This window comes from Haemaphysalis longicornis, unplaced genomic scaffold (genome assembly GCF_048455015.1).
Source record: "Haemaphysalis longicornis isolate Haplotype H1 unplaced genomic scaffold, Haemaphysalis longicornis Haplotype H1 scaffold_8, whole genome shotgun sequence".
NCBI classification, from domain to species: domain Eukaryota; kingdom Metazoa; phylum Arthropoda; class Arachnida; order Ixodida; family Ixodidae; genus Haemaphysalis; species Haemaphysalis longicornis.
The window spans coordinates 74,964,681-74,985,902 of record NW_027526445.1 but is presented as its reverse complement, the minus strand read 5'-3'; the positions used below and the strand labels follow the sequence as shown (position 1 = coordinate 74,985,902).

Here is a 21,222-nt window from a genome sequence, read left to right as displayed (position 1 = left end):
AACTGCTCGTTATTCCAAGTCACTGTCGGTATGCTGCCTATACAAAAATATCGTGTAGAGGGCTTCCTAATATATTTTTAGGGTTGGCCTATGTGTTTGGAAAAAGAAGGTGTATTTCTTTCTTGTATTCTTCACCCTTCTCCCCCCACCCCCAATAGTTGTCTTTAGCTTCCAGTATTGTTTGATCAGTAGTTTAGCTATAGCCATTTTCATAGCTGTCTTCAGCTCTTTCGATTGACACCCCTGTAGTTGTCTTCAGCTTCTTCCTTGGTCGTTGCAGTGGTCCTTTATAGGAAACGTAATGTTGTTCTATAGTTCCCTGAAGGACTTTTTACAGCATGTCATTTAGCCTTCTCGACAGAGCAGACCGCAGCCCTGCCTATGGTATCTAGTGCATCGCTAGAGTTTCTCCTGTGGCAGTTTTTCGGTTATATGGTATCTGCGATATCTAATAAGTATTCCTTAACACATAATCAATGACGTGAGCTTGGCAACGTTCGGAAGGAAAACGCTTGTGCAAACCCTGAGAGGCACTGCTTTGTGGTACTGTTTAAAGTGACACTTTGAGACCGAGCGTACCATCCTCCCTAATCCTCAAAAAAAAAAAAAAAAGAGCGCGACCTAAAAACCAGTTCTCTAAGAGCACTTCGATCCGAACGCACGCTTGGGTGTCGATGCATAGATGATAAGACATCGTGATGGTTTCTGGTTGCGCCTACCCCGCTGATGTGATTAGGAACTTGGGCGACCACGACTCTAAAATATTGCGCACAACTGCAATTACTTAGTATTTTGTTATTGTTAGTGTAGCACTGGCAGTAACATGAAGGGCAGTGATAGTAGCGGTAGTGATACTAGTAGTAGTAGAAGCCGTTGTACTAGTAAAAGTCGCCGTAAAGCCGAAGTTCTAAAAGTGTTTATTTACTTATTTATTTATTTACTGATTTATTTATATTTTTATTTATTTATGTATTATAAGTACCTACATCACCCAGCAGGCATTCTTGTACGGGGTTACAGTAGAAAATAGAATACCAACAGCAAATTATAACCAAAATGAACTCGTACATGACATTATACAAAAATATCGAAGCACTTATAGCACAGCAATTAACAATAATAAAAAAAGTAAAAAGACACATGAGTAATTATACATATGCAAAATAAACAATAAAATGGAGTAAAAAGCAAGCGTTAAATATATGAGTTATTTCATCAACTCAAAACGCTGTTTCATTGGCTGATAGGAATTTATACTAGGAGAATATTGGTATTTTTAGTACGTTCCACTCACTAATAGTTTGGAAAGAAAGAGTATTTAAACACATTCAATCGGCAGCTAAATTCTCTAATTTTTATATCCGTGATCTTTCCATTCGGACATATACCTAGGCGTCTTTAGATACCGTTCTTTATTTATTCCGGCCTAACCAAGGTGTATATAAAAGGAAATTTATTCTTTCAACTTTCCATCATCCACATTGGGGTTTCCATCCCAAGGCCTGTGGAATTTTCAGAACTCCTTATTCTAAAATCATAATTACCTGTTGAAAATCTGGAGCGATTTTTTGCACCCTTTCCAACTTTTGTTTCAGTACATTAGTGAAGAGTCCCAAGAAACACAACCATTTTCTAATATTGGGCGCACATTTGTAGTACATAGAGATTCCTTGAGTGTGCGCGGCGCGTCGTTGAAATTTCTTAAGAAAAAGTGCATTAGGCGCGAATACTTGGCTGTCATTAAATCTACGTGACTAGTTCAATCTAGTGTTGACGTCAATGTTACCCCAAGATACTTAACTTGATTTACTTTTTGTACTGAGCAGGAATATAAATAATAAGACGTGGATACCACCTTTATTATTAGTAAATTTTACATGAAAACATTTCCTTAGGTTTAAACTCATTTGTTATTGAGCCCACCAAGACACAATCTTATCGAGGTCAGATTGCAGTACTCTGGTGTAATCAACACACCTGACTGGGCAATAAAAACTTAATCATCTGCATAAAGTCTCACTGTAGATTTCAAACCCAATGGAGAATCATTGATAAAAATAAAAAAAGAAGCGTCCCCAGAACCGACCCTTGTGGCATCCCGGACAGTACATCAGCTGGTGAGGAAGACACCCTATTTATCACAACACATTGTTTGCGGCCGGTTAGATAATCCTTAATCCAGTCTATGAGGGTTGTAGGAATACCAAGAAATGACAACTTATGCAGCAAAAGACTGTGGGTGACGACATCAAAGGCTTTTTAAATTCCAAAAATACAGCGTCCAATTAACTGCCTTGGTGGAAGGATAAAGCGATGTCATGTACGAATTTGGTTAGCTGTGTAACACAAGACCTGCGCAAAAGCAATGTTGAGACGGAGTGAAAACGTTATTATCTTGAAGGTGTTTTATATATCTTGAAGATGTGGTAGTAGTAGTAGTAGTAGTGGTAGTAGTAGTTACTGTTATTTTTGTAGTAGCAGTAGTGTATTTTTTATAAATCCCGTCTTCTACAGACAGTAAATTTGCTACATCTCTGACGGGGAAAACAAACGAATTCTGGGTAAACATTTTCGTAACTTGGTTACATTGCTTCCACGCGCTGACAATGTAATTGTGACCACAGGTCGCCATACATACGTCCAACAAGAGATTAATTGTTTCAACGCATATACTTACCTGAGGTCTGATTTTGCAGCACTTATCACACACTGATGGGAGTTAGCCTCCCCTGCCTCCGTATAAACTTAAGAATGACAGAATATATCGCCCGGTCAATTTGTTGGAATATCCTGTCTCTGTCTTGGATATTCTTCCGATCGCCAATTGCAATGTAGGTTATATTTCAGAGCGATTGCAAAGGTTTGTGCACGTGTAGGCCTGACTGATCATGATTTTTTTCTAACCGCCTATAGTAGCCATGCGCAAATAACCACACAAGTGACCCCAGTGTTGGTTATAATGCGTCCTATTACGCTATAACAAAACGGTCTCCTAATGGCTACTCAGAAAGCTTGACTACGCAGTTTTGTTTTATCTTTAGTTGGTCATTATAGTGGGAATTACGCCAGCACTAGTGTCACGTATTTTCTCTTTTATTGGAAACCTGCACAAAGACAAGATTACCGGTAAAACGGCTGTTTGTGCTCTTGTTTTTTTAAAGTCGTTACTAAATATTTTGTGATTCATCTACTTGTTGTCACCATTACATGTAAGTTAATCCCCTCACATTTATTGGCGCTCACAATCAAGATACTAAACAAAGCTTGCTTCTTTACTGGTATCCGCAAGTAGCCGGTAAGTTTGAGCCGCGTGTCGTGTAAATCTAATATGGAAAAGCCGTACCTCACGTTTCCCAACAATTAGTATTTCCCATTCTTCAATTCAGCTTCTGGTAGTTTGTCCGCGAGCGCTCCAACTACTCGCATGCCCGTACAAACAAAAGGTGGCGTGAGGCAAGTAATGTATCCCTTTCAGTTAGATGCTCAGCCTATACAACCTTTATTGGAGCTTTCGTTCAGAATTATTCGGCATCTTGAAAACAACCTCTTACATTTCTAAACGTTTTTTTTTCTTCTGAAGTGGGCAGCGCAGAAAGGCCGTCAGCAGCCGAGGAAGAGGAGTAATGAAACCAGCCAGCGAGCGATGTCGGCATCAGATAGCAACAAAGAAAACGACCGCGTTCGGACATTCCTCGACCGCCCGCGTGCCCCCTCGCGACGGGATGTCGGGACGGACCAGGCGCTGTTCATTCAGGAAAATGACCAAGGCTGCGGCGACCCTAACCTTCGGCCGGGCATTAGTGCGATGGTGAACGTTGCTGCGGCGTCTTCTCTTTGAGAGCATGCCGCCTACCTTCTTTACGCCTTGAGCCTTTATATGGCGAGCTTCTTCTTTCCTTCTCTTCTCTCCGTCTACTCGAACGCGTGTTTATTGAACCTCCGTATCCTGTTCCACAGCGGGGCTCGTAGCAGACGATGAATAACCGCTGGAAAATGGCGCACATCCAAATGTGGAACTACATGAGATCCTCATACTGCAGTCGCTATGGCGCCAGAAGAAAAAATAAAAAAAAGTGTCACAGCTGTGGAGGATCGGCGACCCCAAATCACTGTAAGCGCATCCTTCAGCCGCAAGTGTGCTGTTTGCTCTATTTTAGCAAACCTCTTAGTGGTATTGCCACTGTTTATTTTGCGTAATCCATTTCCGCTACATGCTCCATTGACTACGCCAGAACTCGTGCCACACATCATTCCCGACATCACGCCTCTGCTCTCTACGCTCTGCCCGATACCAACAATACGCTGACCGTAACCTTCGCGTCTCAGTGGCTTCGACGTACGCGCCTAAACTCTTCTACGCACATCTTGCCGGTATTCCAGAAACACCGCTTTGTCCCTGCACTTTTCTTCGTCGCTCCGCGATATTATCGCAGCTCCATCCCGCACGTCTCTTTCCGCGCTCCATCTAACAGACGGCGGCCGGTATGAAGTAAACGCGTGGGCACATTTGTACCTGCGACCACTAAAACGACTACAAAAGAAGCTACGCCACCACCAACACCAGCAGCAGCAGAAACGCATAGCGGTTGTGCTGTACACCGACCAGGCCAACACGCTCTTGTTCCTGCTTTAAGGCTCGGAAACGCTTAACACATCCTGCGTGCAGACGGCGATTTCTGCAAGCACAAAAAAAGGCGCGAGCGCAGGCTCACGTGTTCGTGATCCTCATGATGGCATCGCTCTTCCCGCACGGCAAAAAGTGTGTGGTGGTGTTGAAGGCGGGCCTGCCGAGACGAAGAAAAGAATAAAAAGGTGGGAAACAGCGGTTTTAGAAACTAAAAGGAAACAGCCAAGTGCGGGAAAAGGGCATTACTCTGCTTCCAGAAAGAGGTGAAGAACGAATCGAGAACAAAACGATGCATCGCCCTGCGCCGGCTGCGGCTGCTGCTGCTGCTGCCCCCTAAGGCGTTCACACACGATAGGTCTCGATATAAACGCGACTCCTCTGTTGCGCTTGCTACTAAGCGTACGCAAGCTTACGCTTAGCAGGCGATACGTGTGTTGTTCACGACTGAGAGCTAACGGCCATTCGTGCACTACGCGCATTACTCTGTACTCGTGTATGGCGTTACGTCGCCACAGCCACTGGAGAATCTTTGAATTTGGCATTCATCCCATCCTCCTCTCTCTCAGGTGACGGAAAAGCGTCTCAAAACAGAAAAAAATAAAAGAAATCTGTTCTGAGAGTAACCTGCATAAGGACTGAGAGAGAAGAGAGTAGGGACGAAGCGGAAGCGGGGCCATTTTTTTTTTTCGCACGTGCCTCCCATGCGCCCTCCCCATTCTTGAGCTCCGTCCTGCCTCCTATGCTAGCGTACGGGCTGCAAGGGTATCCCGTTTGTACTGCTTCACATCCTGGGTTTGCGTCCTCCAAAACTGCGGTACGAAAAACATTTAACGTACACAAAAAAAACTATCAATGTACGTCATGTACTTTCCGGTTTTTTACGGGGAACGGAATTCCCGCTTGCCGTAACGCCTGCGTTATAGTATCTGTACTCTTTTGTCCAAGAGATGAAATAAAATCCGCCTCAATTCACACACTTATAAGCCAACATACGAAAGAAGAATTAGTTATCAATACTGCACAGGCTAGGTAGTTTCCAAAAAAATTGGAGAGGTTTTGTCAGCTTGACCAGACTCTAGCACTGAAGCGTGACATGGCAGGGCGCGTGACTGCTGTAAGTTGGAGCCGTGAGTTTATTGCCAATATCGATATTCAGACCAATGCGCGTGCCCATCAAATCCATTTTACGCAGACTCTTAAAAACATCCCCTTAATTCCACGGTAAAAGAGACGCTAACTAGACGCTAAAGAGACGCCACGCTAACATTTGATGATGGTATGTAGCCAATAAAACAGAAAAGAATCACAACTGAAGCTGTCGTTGCTAGTGACAGCACACTTCCCGCAACGCAAAATCTTCAGCGAAAGGCCTTACCACTCGAGTACTCTACACAGCCATCAATAGAACCTCACGCCAAGAGTTCTTGCTTGCTGTGACGGGTCGTAGCACTAGCCCGTGAAAACACTAGGTTGGATGGACAAGTGCTGTATCTGTGCTGATTTTAATATTTACAGAAATCTTCATGCATCAGAAGTTCGTCGTCTGTTTTGCGGTGATTTTGCGTGACTTGTTATGTGGGGACAATCACTAACGATCGTGACACAAAAAGACAGGAAGAACCCCGGTGCTAACTTTCAACGGATTTCATTTACGGCTAGAATTTACAAGCCTAGATGCTCAGCTGAATAAATGAATTGGTAGTGAGCACTTGTGTATGGCCTCTTCGTGTCCCGAATCAGTTTTGTGCAATTACACCAGAACACGCAGAAAACTACTCTGGCATACAGTTAATGAAGTTATTTGTGTATTTCTGTTCTTGAAATGAGTACAGGAGACGAAATTGCTTTCAACTCTAAATATTTTGACTGGAACACATACCAAATACAATGTTTTTCTTTAAACATGCGGGCCGCTACGTCAAAAATTATTTAGTTGACACACCACAGCTGACAAAATACAAATATACTCTATAAGCTCACCATGCATCCGATAAACAATTCTTATGTGGCCAATTTCGATGTAGCTCCCTTTGCCTGAACGATTTTCTAGATTCTTCTCTCGTAATAAAAATTTAAAGTTTGATCTGACTTGACCTAAACACAAAAAAACATTTTCATCCCAGTTACATGAAGCCGTACTGCTGGGACTCCCTTCATACCAAGGCATGCATTTATTCGTTTACTGCTGTAGCGAACTGACCTTTACCAGAATTTAAAATCCAGCGGTGTGTTAAATTATTGCCATTTTTGTGTTAAATTATTGTGTTAAATTATTACCAATATAGCACCCCTGTAGTACAGTGAACCTGGGCTGCACATGGGACCTAAAATACTGCACTTGAATAAAATGTTGTAACCTCGGCGAATTAGTACAGTGTCTCCTGGGCAAAAACGCAAGTGGCTTTGTCGGGACAAAGAAAGTCCACAACCATCGTTGACTCACCAGTTGTTAAAAACCAGTAAATCAGTTGTGATTAGATGCTTCTCTTCACTTTCTTCATTCCGTCTTATTGGGGCTGTGCGGGGCCGCTCGCGCCAGTCCTTTTATTAGGTTTTGTGCGCATTTCGCTCGCCTCTTCTCGATGCCGATTTTTAGGCAGTTTTTTTATTTTTAAAAAGCTAATGTAATGGGGAATTCCAAAAAACAGTGATCGTCGTTTAAATATATGTGATTTTATTTACGTTTTTATAAACCTTCGTTTCCGTTATCAATTTCATAGGGAGGAGCCCATGCGAGCAGCGTGTACACAAAGATTTCGCCTATATATATATATATATATATATATATATATATATATATATATATATATATATATATATATATATATATATATATATAAAGATATATATATATATATATATATATAAAGATATATATATATATATATATATATATATATATATATATATATAAAGATATATGTATGTATATATATATATATATATATCTATATCATTTTCAATCTCGTTATTAGGCAGCCACATGATATCACTAATGTGTTTACACCATCAAGAACCAGGTAAGCCCGAAATAGTTCGATATAACGCGGAACGCCAGGCAACGAGCTAAAGAACGCTAATAAATAAAAGCCCTAATGCCATGGGTTCACTCATGAAGCTTCGCAGACCACCAAAATGGCTTAGTGTGCCTGTATACACAGGGCGCCTACGCAGTTGTCAAACCCATTCTTTGCCTTTGTCCGTTGTCGTTCCCCCTGCAGTTGTGCCAAGCTGGCTACACACGAAGAAGCCCAACATGTTTTAGGCAATGCGCCAAGATATCACACTGGTATACGAGGGGGAAAGGCTCCGCCACTCTTCCATAGATACCGATAATTATTTTGTTTAGTAAGCTGTACAACACCCTTTTGCAGCCTCAAAGTGTGCTCTTTCACAATGACACTTAGTCATTTTGCGGTGCCCGTAAGAAAAAAGGTTTGAACTGTGGGAATCCTAGGATATGCTCACCACATCTGAAAGCTTATTACAAGTTTTTCTCTTCATTCATTGTTAGATCTCCATATGTTTTTCTTGATTTCATCAACAATCATCCCCGAAGCAAATCTCCATTCGCCACTCCGCATGGCTAGTCTACCAGGTTTAATGAATTCACAGCTCACATTTTTTAAGAGGTGTCTTCCTTTACTATTGCCTCCTCTTCCCGTACCCATAGACGGGTACGCTGCTGTTTTAAGTGCGATGCACTTCTTAAGCGACCCTGAACCTGCGTCCACCGGCGATGTCCGCATAGCATACCCACGAGGGGGATTAGCCAGGAATCTCCTCGTCTTCCTTGGCAACGGGGGGAGATGGGCGCGCGCTGCCTGGCCGCTGACATGGCACATACCCACGTGGGGGATTGGCCAGGAATCGGGCGTGAGAAGGGCTAATGCACCCGCTTAAAGGAGTACTGACACGAAACTTCAAAGCTGAGATCCGCTCTAGCAATCAAGTACAACGACAACACAAATAGGTGTCTGTGAATAAATGCATCTTTCTTTCTTTGTAGTTGTGTGTGTGTGTGATCTCTCTTTCGCGAACATTACCGAACCGCGCAAATTCAACTCGTGCATTCGCACTTTCACATTCTTCCCCTCGGGGAAATGCGGGGAATTTTTCTTTTTGTAAACCAGTACAATCCTAACACTATCCACTGTACACTATACTATGCGATGTGCATTGCAGAATACTTAGCTTAAAGACTAAGTATTTATCAAGCAAATCTTTTCCGACCTACTACCACTGGGAACATGGGTTATATGTCAACGCTGCTTGGTGCACTGGCTCCTTTGTGCACAATTTGGGGAACAGTGTGAACAAGGCTCCTGTTCTGGGGGTCAAAATTCACTGTTTCATTTTCTCTTGGGGTCAACGTCTTCTTTATTATGTCTTCAATGCTGCTATTCACAAGCGTAACACGCAGGTGACAATGTTCCCCGTCAACTCTCCGCAGCGCGTCAAAATGAGTCAGTGAACACATTACGGATAACCGCTTGACCATAGTTATGTTACAGGACACCTCTGTTCCATTAAATACACAAGACAGGTAGTCGGACTGACTGCTCACTTACATTGATTCATCGGCAGTATTTATTTGTCCGGTAGATAAATCCAGGGGGCTCAAAACAGCCAAAGAACGCAAGCTTTAGGAGCAAAAACTTCCGGACAATAGTGTCCGCATCACTGCCGTGCACTAGCTTCAGCATCCGACCGGCGGCTGTCACATTCGTCCGAAGAAAAATTAGTCCCTGAAATTACACACGCACATCTTAAAACGCGTTTTAAAATGGTAGCCCCGAACATAGGCGTGGGTAATTTATGGGTAAATACACACATCCTCTGCCATTTATATCTAGGAAACGGTTATCTGCTCGTTTTTCTCAGAAACAGTAATTATGATGTTTATCGACGTTACGGAATGAAAGGAACTATAGTGTAAATACGGCTGGATTATTTTAGTGGGCACCATACTTTTTGGCTTTTTCTAATAGTGTACATAGTGTCACCGTGGTTGTACAAAAATACGTCTGGTATAACCACCCCCCTACTCTCACAAATTGCTGTCTCCGTAGCACACGCTCTTGAAGTCGCCATTCGAAGAAATATTCCACTGATTGGAGAGAAAAGTGCTGTCAACCCCACAGTAAGGGTTTGGTGGCAAAATCGTTTTGTTTGTGACCTATTATAGAAATCGTTTATCTGCACAACGGACAATGACAAATAACAAGAACGGAAAGGTTCGGTATCTTCGGAATACAAATATGAAATGCGGGCCCAGGTCTCCGCTTTAGGGTGCCTGGGAAGCATTGTCCCATTTTTTTCAGGTCAGCTGTTTCCTCACGGGCAGAGACCGCTGACTGGAAACATTATCCCTGTCCATGACCCGATCTGTGAGGTCTCTGCTTTGATTGGTGCAATGTTTCTGTTTAGTAATGTGCAATGAATGTGAGGCAAATTGCAAGGCTAATAGTGTACACTTATCTTCTACTCGGCAATTCGGCGAAGTTAATCTGATTGGCTGCCACAACTTGCCGAATCTCTTCAAAATCCCATTCTTCATGTTCACGTTTATTCGTAAAATGACGTCTTCCTTACATTTCTTTTATCCTTCTATTCGTCCCCCACTGCAGCAGCTTCGAGGCGAACAAGTCAACCAAGGGGGCGTCCAAGCTACGGCGGGATCTGATCAACGCCGAGATCTCGAACCTGCGCGACCTGCTGCCCCTACCGTCGTCCACGCGCCAGCGGCTCTCCCAGCTGCAACTCATGGCACTGGTCTGCGTATACGTACGAAAGGCGAACTACTTCCAGCACAGTAAGCGCCCCCCTCTTTCTCTGCACGCCAATCTCTCTTTCAGGATTCACAAATGGACGCAGTAACCGTTTTCGTTAAAATATGAGAACCCACGGCGGTGATCATTCTTCTGTAGCCCTAAACTACGGTTCTTCAATTAAACAAGGTGTGTAGATCGCGATGCATTGTACAAAAGTGTGATTTTCCCCTATTTGGTCTCCGATCTGGACAGCAAATGTTACGACTGGAGGCGCTTGGCCGATGATGGGCTGGATTGTTGTCGACCCGGCATGGCCATCGGGCAAAGTGGAACTAGAAAGAAGGCACTATACACTATGACCTTCCCAGCGCGACAACAGCCAAGGCACAACAAGAAGGGGTCTACAAACAAGCGTTGTTTGTAGTCCCTATGTTGGTGTTGGTAGTCCCTCAACTTGCTGTCCCGTGTCTGTTGTCACGCGCTGTGAAGCTCATGGATTACCAACTAACCGGAACCCTCACGCTTTTCCTATGCACTACATTATATTATTGTAGCCACAGTGAAGGGCGCGCCGCGGTCCTAGGTACGTGTGAAAATAGAATTGTTACGGTCCCCCGCCGTCTTCTCTTCCTCGCGGTGTGGCACCAGCGCACCAGTGAGGAACACCCTGACATGGCTAGGACAGACGTTCACGCATTCGCATTGAGAGGGCTGGAACAACAGAATTTCTCTCGAACTTCAACGACGCTCTCCCCCTGGCAGACAGTGCCATCAGACAACCAGTTTAAGAAACATTGGTGCCATGCGCACGTTTGTGACTGTGCACAAGGAATAGGGGCTGAGTGAAGGGCTATTGCTAAGCACAGGTTCGTTTACGATAACTGTATTTGGTATACGGTCAATCAAAGCGTTTACACGCCGGTATCAAAAAGTTTACCGACACGCCATTCGCCCATCCGACGGTAAATACACCCAACACAGTCGTACACGGCGGTCGCTAAACGGACTTTACCCGCTCTATTTTCGCTACCTATGCATTTTTGTTTTTCAGATAATTGTATTCAAGTGATAACGACAGCCAGAAACAGAGAAAGAAAGGGAGTTTACCCCGTTCAAACTCAACGTCAAGATAAACCAACATGAGATAAAAGTGACGTAAACGACTGTACCCACAGTAAGTGAACATACGCGACCTACTCAAGGGACAACAAAGTGTGTGTGCCGAAAACCGAGAATCCATTCTTGTTCTGTAAAAGAGGATCAACGCGGGGACGTCGCAGCATTTTGTTTTTACGGGCACTACACAGCGACGCGTGGTGTCTCGTACTTCTTATTTCAGTCTTCTAGCATGCTTCAAAGGGGAGCTTTCCTTCGCTCTTCCCCTCGCTACACGGGCAGCGACTCCTGCTCCTGCTGGTGTGTCTGCCCGAATGCGCCGCTGAGGGTCCCGCCCGAAAGTGTCTCGGTAGCCGTCGCCGCGGGGCAGCCTTTCACAGTTTTTGAGTGGAAACCTTGTCGAATGCGGCGCTCGGTATTCTTTCACGCAAACTAATGCTGGCGAACCGTGGTGTCTCCCGAGGTACCAAAAGAGCGACTTGGAGGAAGGCAGGGGGACGGCGTCCTGTTAAGTTGACGTGATATCGCTGACCTGCCCGTACTACTCTCGCCGGGGCAGCCGAAAAGCGACAAAGAAAGAGCCACTGAAAGAATCTTGTTACGTCTTGCATTTCTCGAAGCCCTCGCCGCTGCTCACCCTTTTGAAAGATCAGGAATTACGCCAAGAAATATAACGTTCTAAACATTTAACACTCAAGTTCATTTCGGTTATATTTCACATTTATATATATATATATATATATATATATATATATATATATATATATATATATATATATATATATATATATATATATATATATATATATATATATATATATATATATATATACATTCCTGCTCGGAAACTCGAAATAGAGATGTATGTCGTCCATGTAGGTTCCCGCCGCACGGCTCGAGAATGATCAGAACGAGACACACCTTGCTATGTGGGTACGGCAATTTTATTCAAGGCAGGAACTCTTACATTGAACGTACTATACATGCCTGTCCAGTATAAGGGTGTTCCTTCGGACACAAACAGCGATACAGAGACGCCGCGTTTCTCGTGTTCCGCGAACTGCAGTCTCGGTCACAGCTGTATAGCTGCGCTCCAGGTTTTCTCCATCGCTGCGCGGCTTGCTTCGGCGCCGTAACAGGATTTGAGTTATGCCCCCGAGGAAAGAAGAGCAGGAAAAAAAGACTCATGGAGCCAGAGAAAGAGACGCCAACGGTCGCATCTGTGAGGCTAAAGAGGCGTCAATGCGAGAGAGTGGAAAACGGGCTAGAACTGCACTCTTAAGAGCCCGTTCCCCGTGCACGGCGAAAACGAATCCCAGCAAACTCAAAAAAGCAGCTGCTGTTGAAGCCCGCCAATGCAGCTGTGCGCAGAATGCGTTGGGTCCAGCTGGACCTTCTTTCATTCGGGAGAAGATAAAGAAGAGGTGGGGATAAAATAAAACAATAAGAATTAATGTGGCGATACGCGCCCCCAGAGGAACAACGAAACCATTGGCAATCGTCTGTACGCAAAAAATACGCCATGTCACATGGACGGTAACTCGATGCTGCGAACAAAATTTGCTTGTTCCAGCAAACTTGTAGGTTGTAACGTTCACATGCACACTTTGGTGCGGGAAGGGAAACGGAAAGTGTAAAGAAATAACCATACTTCACAGCAACACGTGGTTTGCACCCATGTGGGAGATTATCAGTTTTGTCCAAAGGAGATGAAGAAAAATAAGAAAGTGGTCGGAGAGAAATTATTCTTTAAAAAATTGGCCTTTGCTGCTTTTCACCTAAGTACAAATGCCGTCGAAAGCCTTCAGCCGCCTCTGCCAATTAAATGCCTCGTTTCTCACCCCTCCCCCCCCCCCCCAGAATACCATTCAAGCATTCAAACAGAAAAGGGGTGTAAAGCTGCAAGTTTAGCCTTTTTAACCGAGACAAAAGGGTAGAAAAGACCTCCAAATGCCCATTTTTCGCCTACACGATACCATTTTCGGCCAAAAACAGTGTAAAATGTGTAGTGTGTAGAGCAACATTGCAGCATTTTTCTCGGTGGGATACCGCACCTGCGCGAAACGGTGAGATTCAACGGTGGCCTAGCGGCATCGACAGGGCCCCCGACCGGGCAGCTGCCCTCTACAAGCCATAACGCTGCGCGTACTTCGTAATCAACCTACTTCGAGAGATACAGAACAATGCCAAAGGCCGGCAAAAACGTCGGGCAGCCGGCGCTGGGAAGCCGCCCGAGACAGCTCAGCAGCGGCACTCAGCGTCCGTGTTGTTGCTGGCAAGGCGTGATTGATGACGCAGTTTGCCTTCGGTGCAGTGGAGCAGCACCTGACGACGAAATCGCTGGCATGAAAGTAGAGCACAACGGCGCATGCGCGGCTCTTTAAGAACCGTGAGAACCGCGGTTGGAGGATATAAGTTCCCGTGCCCCGCCTTCCACGTTAGCGATTGGTTGGTAATCGTCGCGGATATATTTGTTCCGCTTTCTCTGATCCTTTCTTGCACGTGAAGAGTTTCGTGCACATATTCTGTAAGTCAGCAAGGCTTTCTGGCGGGTGGTTTGCCCATTGCCGTCGAGTTTCTGCTTACGCACGCACACTCCTCATTGGAGCAGTTTGGTGGTGCCATGTCCACATGCGACGACAGGTTGAATCATACACTCAAGAAAGAGTTCCCTGAAGCGTGAAAACATATTAAAAGGAAGTGAAGGGTGGTCAGACGAGGGCTTAATTACCCGCGCTCAACTAGCCTTGTCGGTTAGGCATGCGACAAGCGATTCCGTTTTAATGGCATGCTTGGCGAGAGTAATCCGCAACAAATCAGAAACGTTACACGCCATGTAACCCAGTATTTACGAGTAGAACGCTTGCCATTCCTTGACATCTCTTCACCAGATCCATCCGCTTTGGCACACTTTGTTTGCTAGAAGAATGCAACCAGATAGGTTCTGCCAACGACCATCTTGGGCATTTGTGTAATAGCCGAAATATTCTATTACTACCTTGTCATTAACGAATTGTGGTCGATTTACCTGCATTGAAATTTGCCCTCCTTGTTTATACAGCCATGCTGGACGTATTACGAGGTGAATTTTTCTACGCAACAGTGTTCTAAGCCCGCGAAAGTGACGCTGGATAGGAGCAGTGCGGTGACAGTCGTCTGCTTAGCTTCAGTCCCTACAAAATGCTTTCAGGGGGAAAAACATCCATGCAAAATGGGGAAATGTGTGCATTCTACTGACTCCGATGCTATATAAGAGAGGTAAGAACGCAGTTAAGAAAACAACGCTCGAAACTATTCCGAGAAGTCACAGGCCTCTTATTGTTGCCCCTTACTAATTTCATTGCATCCATGCTTTTGGTACACCGGCTTACGTTGCAGAAATTTAGGATTCTTTGCAATTGCAACTGGATAACACTAATGTACACTCTAACATTAAGGCACTTCTGTAAGCGAGGTTTAGGAAAGTGCACACAGGCGAACGCAGGTGCACGTTAATTTGCTATGTTAACCAGTTTCACCACTGATACCAAAGCTACCTGATCAGCAGCAGGGATATTTGTTCCGGCGATAACTATATGGTGTTTCCCCATGAAAACATTGCAAAGTTAGGTAAGATTCAGGAATTTGCGAAGTGTAAGCCTAAACTCGCGAACCTGAGCGTCAAAACATTTGAGACCCACCTGTAATTCAAACAAAACTGTACGTATTCGCTTTGCGCATATCTATGATTGGTCAGCGCGATTTTTTGTCTGCATGGGCAGCCAGCGAAAGCCTCTAAACTCACCTTACTACTCCTTCTAGGCCTCCAATAAAGGGATCGGTGGCTGTCAACCATAAAAAAAAAACAATGGTGCCCTGCTGTGTCCTATGCACCGGCCAGATCAGGCAGCATTTGATTTCATGCCATCGTGTGATCGGACCTCGGGAAGCAACACTGGCAGCGTGATGACAACCGAATAAAAAGGACAAGAATAATCAGGTTTATCAGTCAGGCAAAATAAAAAGAGCGCTGGGAAGAAAAATGCCGTCGCGAAAATACCGGCAAGCGATCAACCGAACCTCAAGGGAAAAACGATGCGGCCTACACACAGGGCTTCTGGCCCGAAAAATCTTCGCACAGCCAAAGACACTTCCCGACAAACGCAGTGCAGTGAGGGAGTCATCGTAGCTTTCAAATGACGTACTGTCTCGCGTTCGACACGATGAAAAAGAACGCAACGAGCCAAAGGAGGAACGCATTCGGCAAGAAACTACAACGGAGTCTCATGAATACGGCAAGGTAAAGGACGCAGCTTCATGTAAAGATCCGAAGCTAGAAATCGAGAAGAAAAAACATGTGGGAAGAAAGAAATCCACAAGAGCTATGGGCAATTTAGAACCACACTGGTTTCAGAAAAGAATGGGCAGCATTCCACGGCAGCAGCGGCGCCACGTTCAGCCATAATACGGGCGAGAGGCGTTAATACGTGCGAGGCCCCCTCGCACATCGAGAGCAGCGCCCCCGACAACAATGGCCCCAGAGGCGTCGTATACCAGGGACGACGCGCGTACATACAGCAGGCGACGCCACGAAGAAGACGCCGAACGCCGCCGGAGGTGCTTGCGGCCTGCGCTCCAGGCATCGTTAGGCTTAATAGGGTGCGAAGAGGCAGCCCACTTCCTAATGGTCGATCCTCCTACGTGTCATCGACTGCAACATCATGGGAGACGGAGGTTTAGGGGGCCGGTTTCTTGGGTGCCGGTCCAAACGGCACACGTATATGAGTCGTACGCAGGTTTGAGCTAAGGCTTCGCAATAAGCGTCTCCAGCCGCTGTTGCGAGTGCGATGAAATGGCGTCGCGTATATCGCGGAGGTGGGAGTCGGTGTAATGATGACGGCGCGAAAACCTTCTCGGCAAAGTGAGGCGGAAAGTTGTAGATTCCAAAGGAGTTTCATCAGATGCCGCACAGCTGGGTGGCGGCTATACGAGGTCCTTGAGAAAAGTGACGTTCCTGATTCCCAGACAGACGCGGCCGTCTGCCGCTCGAGCCTCTAAGGTCCGCATTCAATACCCACGGCGAAAGTCTAGACGCTTCCTGTATAGTTGCCTGTCGATAATGAACATGTTAAGAAGTTTTTCGATTGGAAAACTTTTATTTTGGGTATTTTTCTCTCACTGAAAAAATGGAGCCCTTAAAAAACCTTACGAAACTTTTCCAAAATTCGGACGACGCTCGTCATTCGCACTTCCTAGATTTTGTTTTTGAGTGCGCGGGGCAACTTGCCCAGGGAGCGACACAGCCACAAAGCTTAAACCTAAGAGCCTTCAAAATGGCTTTTCAGCGGACACTGGCCTGCACCACGCCTAATCTTGTCACAGGTATTCGAGTTGTTTCTGTTTTCCCTCCCAAGCTTCACTTCTTCAGGCGCGCCACTTCCATCCACGCGTCGGTGACCCCACTCCCAGCTTTGACCACCGGAGCTTTTCCTGTATCCCACGTGATACCTTGACCCCTGGCCGACACGTACTGAATCGTGTATACAGCCGCGGCCGTTTACGACCACAGACTGTTCCTGCATAAATATTGCATACGCATGTATATATCTCTAAGTATAGTGTTTGCTTTCAACGTCCCTTCCCTTATCTAGCTGACTTACATCTAATTTTCTTCCGATTCTTTTCTTCCCTACCTATCTTATTTTTCCTACACGGTGTCAAACATGTGTCTTGGTTTTCCATTAATGCAACACGGTCTATGGGGAGCCCTCCAGCGACATTTTTGCCGTCGTTTTCATCAGTGCCACTATCATCACTATTAACCAGCTCGTGCTGAGAACACCTCAAAAACTCGGCTCAGATACGCACGCTGTGCTTCGAGCACCTCTCGCAACATTATTAAAGGTTGTCTCGGCCGCTTTACTGCGTCATCCCCGTACAAAACTTTTAAACTTTCTTAAAGGAGTTCTTTTTCTTTTTTAACGGGTGCGAACGGTTCCTAACGATTTCCCCAACCTGCACTTTTCCCCTAAAAGCTTTGGGAGCGAGCCTTGGAGAGCACTGTCCTTGGCGATCAGTTTCGGCTCCCACGGACGGCTTTTGATGCCTCCCGCGCTCTAGGTATCAGACTGAGGGCACCTCCTTCAAGCTTTAATATGAGCCCATCTCTTACAACAAATAAACCTTCATCCTCTCTCTTCCTCTTTCTTGGCATGTTCCGTGGAATCCCACCGGTGTCGCGAAGGTTGAGCCAGAGTGTTTTCATTCAACTACACGCTTCCAGTAACTACTCCAAATGGCAGCCTTGATTCGGCATGAAAGACGTTGCATGAAGCGGAAGCTCCAAGCTAGACTACGTTCGCATGTGTACTCGCACTGAGCAACACGGTGCATGCACGGGGCACACGAAACGCGTGCTACGTCTACATTTACAGTCTTTTTTCGCTCCTGTTTCAACGTTTCTGCCAAAAGCGCCGCAGCCCGTTGAAGTCGAATCATGAACGAGATGGCGCGCTTTCCGAAGGCACTTTTAACCGCGACGCCAACCGCGCATTCCGGCTGTTCTCGTTTTAGCTTATTACATTACACTTCATTTTTTGTTCGGTTTAGTCGCAACAAAATCACAAAATCAAAATAAAAATGAATGGTTTCAGCGTTCAATCATGCTACCAGGAAGGTATACGTTAGTGTCACAAGATAAGGTTTCGGAGTATCGGCACTCATTTATCCTATTGTTCCGGGCCACCACCACGTGCAATTGATCATTTCACATCACGGGACATTTGTTTACTCTACAACGGTTCATGGGTGCGGCCATTTCGTTGTTTATGCGTTTTAGACGGTCAACTGTGGTACTATTAGCTTGTCCGCTTTTCTCGGCGGCTGCCCGACGCCCTTCGTTTCTAACGCGAATCAAAGATACCCCGCTTCGCTGCATTTCAGCTGCAGAATTGTGTCTGAAGAGTCCGTTTTGCTGCGTCTTCGGCAGTGTTGCTTAAGAACTACCCTGTGAAACACTAGCGGCGAGGCCGTAGAAGATGCGATCTGGCAACATTGATGAACACCAAGAGGGCCCCCGTTTCCAACGTGCGTGCCTAAGTAACCTGAAAGCCTATTTAGTGACTCCAGTATACGTTTACCGGCCGGCAGTGGCGCTGCAACGGTGCATATATCCACAGACATAGTGACGAAATTGACATGTGCGTCCGGCACCGTGGGTAAAGTTTCAGTCTAATAAACGAGCAGTTTTAGGCATTAGCACATTACTTGAAAAAGTGCTGCTGGAAGGAGATGCAAAGGGTATAAAATTTCCATCCTTCTCCGGTCAACTATCCGCCCTTATCTTTATCTCTTCGACAACAAGCCCTTCTGTTATCACAAGTACTACTGCTTTGCTACTACAACTGCCACCCCTGATAACAATAGCACTATGTATTTCCACTACGGCCAACAACACAATCCCCACCATTTATCCTCTGTAACAACCGCAGAGGTGGCCTTGTGGCGAATACGCGTTTAATTACCCCCAAATGCAAGTTTCACTTCCGGCGATGGAACTGCATTCCTGAAACGGAGAAAACAAGCTCAGGTGGGTAGGTTGCAAGGCATGTTGAAGAACCCTAAGGTGTTTCTAAGCTGCTTAAACTAGACGGCGTGGTTCGCGAACCTGTCGGTGGGCGAAATTGTTGTCAATTACAGAGGAATGGACAAGTGTGTATGCCTCTGTGGCCACGATCGCCACTCGGTGAGATGGGCGGTAGTGTTGAAGTACCCGCAGTGCCGTTGGTGCCGCCCTCGCTGACAGGAAACTGCGGCAGGCTGCTTTATAGTCAGGGACGATGACTGTTGGCGCAATGGACGAGGCCTAAGGCAAGGGCAAGTTTTTTGGCGTCTCGAGAAGAGGTAATCTGCAAAGACACGCATGCAATTCAATGGTTCCTGAATGTTGTCACTGCAACAATGGTTATATTTTCAGCGTAGCTCGCCGCATGGGTGCATGACACGTCATAGCAATTGCCATAAATGGGTTCTGGGGCTAAGCTGCGAGTGGTCCAGCGCTCGGGATGAAGGTCGGGGTTCCTTCTCTTCGGGAGTGGTTTTACCGAAATTTGTTTACGCCGCCGCTCGTCTGTCAAAGGGTCTAGGGTTTGTTCTGAACAGGACCAGTTTATCTATGGACGAACAAAGAGGCCTGCTTGAGTGGGTGTCAAACGGAGCCGCTCGCTTGCTAGATGGCCTCCATGCGTTCCTGGGTGTTGTGGGTGTTGTGCTCCTGAAATGGAAATGGGTGTTGTGGAGACCCATTTGAAGAAGCTAGGTTGGCGAGGCACTCATGGGGAGTTCCAGGGCTTGTTAGATGCTTTCGAGTGATCTTTTTAAGTGATTAAATGTCATATTTGGTTAAGGACATCGACCAGGCAACATAGGCGAGTCTATTACATTGCTGGAACCATGAGCTTTCCCTTTGACACATCCTTGCCTATCGCCAGTGTTCCTCGTCTGCATGCAGCAACCGTAATCCCGCATTTGCCAGGATTCCGGGCAACAGTGAGTGTCCCATTCAGACAAAAAAGAGCACCCCATCCCTTTTCTTATGCTACGTATACAGTGCTGCAGAAGGCCGATATCAATCTACGCAACGTTGCACATGCATACCCTGCCGAACGAGGGGTCAAGTCCGCCTCTCCTGCGCACCCGGCTATACTGATCACGGGCCATCGAGTTCTTGAAGAATGGTGGAGGCGATGTGGTTTTCTCCGACAACGACGACGGTAATCCCCGCAGTCACAAGCGCTCCCCCCCACCCCCCCTCCGCCTATTCCACTCCCTCTACTACCCCTCTGCTGCTCCCATGCGCGTGCCGTGCATGTAATGACTCGACTGGGATCCGCACGCGCACTCCACGCGGAATGGCGAAAAAAACTAAAGACGCTAAAAGCGGCTCCGGAGACGACAAAACACGCACGTGTGTTTAAGCGAAATTCACTGCTTCTCTGTACGCATGGCTTGGGAGGGATAAGGCAAGTAAATACACCGAAGAGGTTTGGAAGAAGAGAGAATAATGTGGGCCACCAATCCTCTTTTCCTATGTAACAGACTACGGACGCATTAGAATGTATAGGTGGATCAGAACAATCACAAGCGCGTAGAAGAGATGTTTAAAAAGTCATTGTTCTGTACTCGAGCGGCGTGAACAAACGATTGAAGGTTCGAACGAGAGAATGAGTGTAGAGGAGTTGCTGCTCGATCGCCTGTCTCTCGCCCTCCGGCTACGAGCCCCGCGTGTTTCCCTCTACCGCAATTTGTCCTGCTGATGAACGACCGCCCGCATCACCGAAGACGTGTGTGGGCTGGGCACATGTGCGCTACAAGAGGGCGATGCCGAGTTTGGATTGATGGATGGAAGTGATTAGCACGTAAAAAAGGAAAGTTGCACGAAGAAATGATTTCCCTTCTGGAGGAATGCAAAGGGAAAGAAAATTAAGTGAAGATAAGAAAAAATTGGTTACAATCAAACCTGGCTGTAACGAAGGAATATCGAGGCACTAAATAAGTTTGGTATATTTGATATTCGTTATGAGATTATGGGTAAAAATGGGTTCTAATAAATCTGCAATCTGGCTCGCGCAACAATCACAGATAAAAAAATTACACCATCTTCCCGTAGGGGAACCCTCAGTAGTATGCCAAGCAGGCATGGGGTCGATTCAAGTGCCCATCAGTTTT

The 21,222-nt window shown here is 45.9% G+C and overlaps 1 protein-coding gene across 4 annotated transcripts in view; it reads left to right on the top strand.

Annotated features, from left to right (window-relative positions):
• The window catches only part of LOC144148707 (PAS domain-containing protein cky-1-like), a 122,623-nt gene that overhangs the window by 45,456 nt on the left and 55,945 nt on the right, over positions 1–21,222 (top strand). The window contains exon 2 of one of the 4 annotated variants that reach the window (XM_077680226.1): positions 10,261–10,442. The exons of 2 other annotated variants lie outside the window; for them this stretch is intronic. In XM_077680226.1, the coding sequence (XP_077536352.1) occupies positions 10,261–10,442 (182 nt within the window). Of the gene's footprint in view, positions 1–10,257; positions 10,443–21,222 lie in introns of all 4 variants that reach the window. One more of the 4 variants, XM_077680225.1, reaches the window with a different exon arrangement.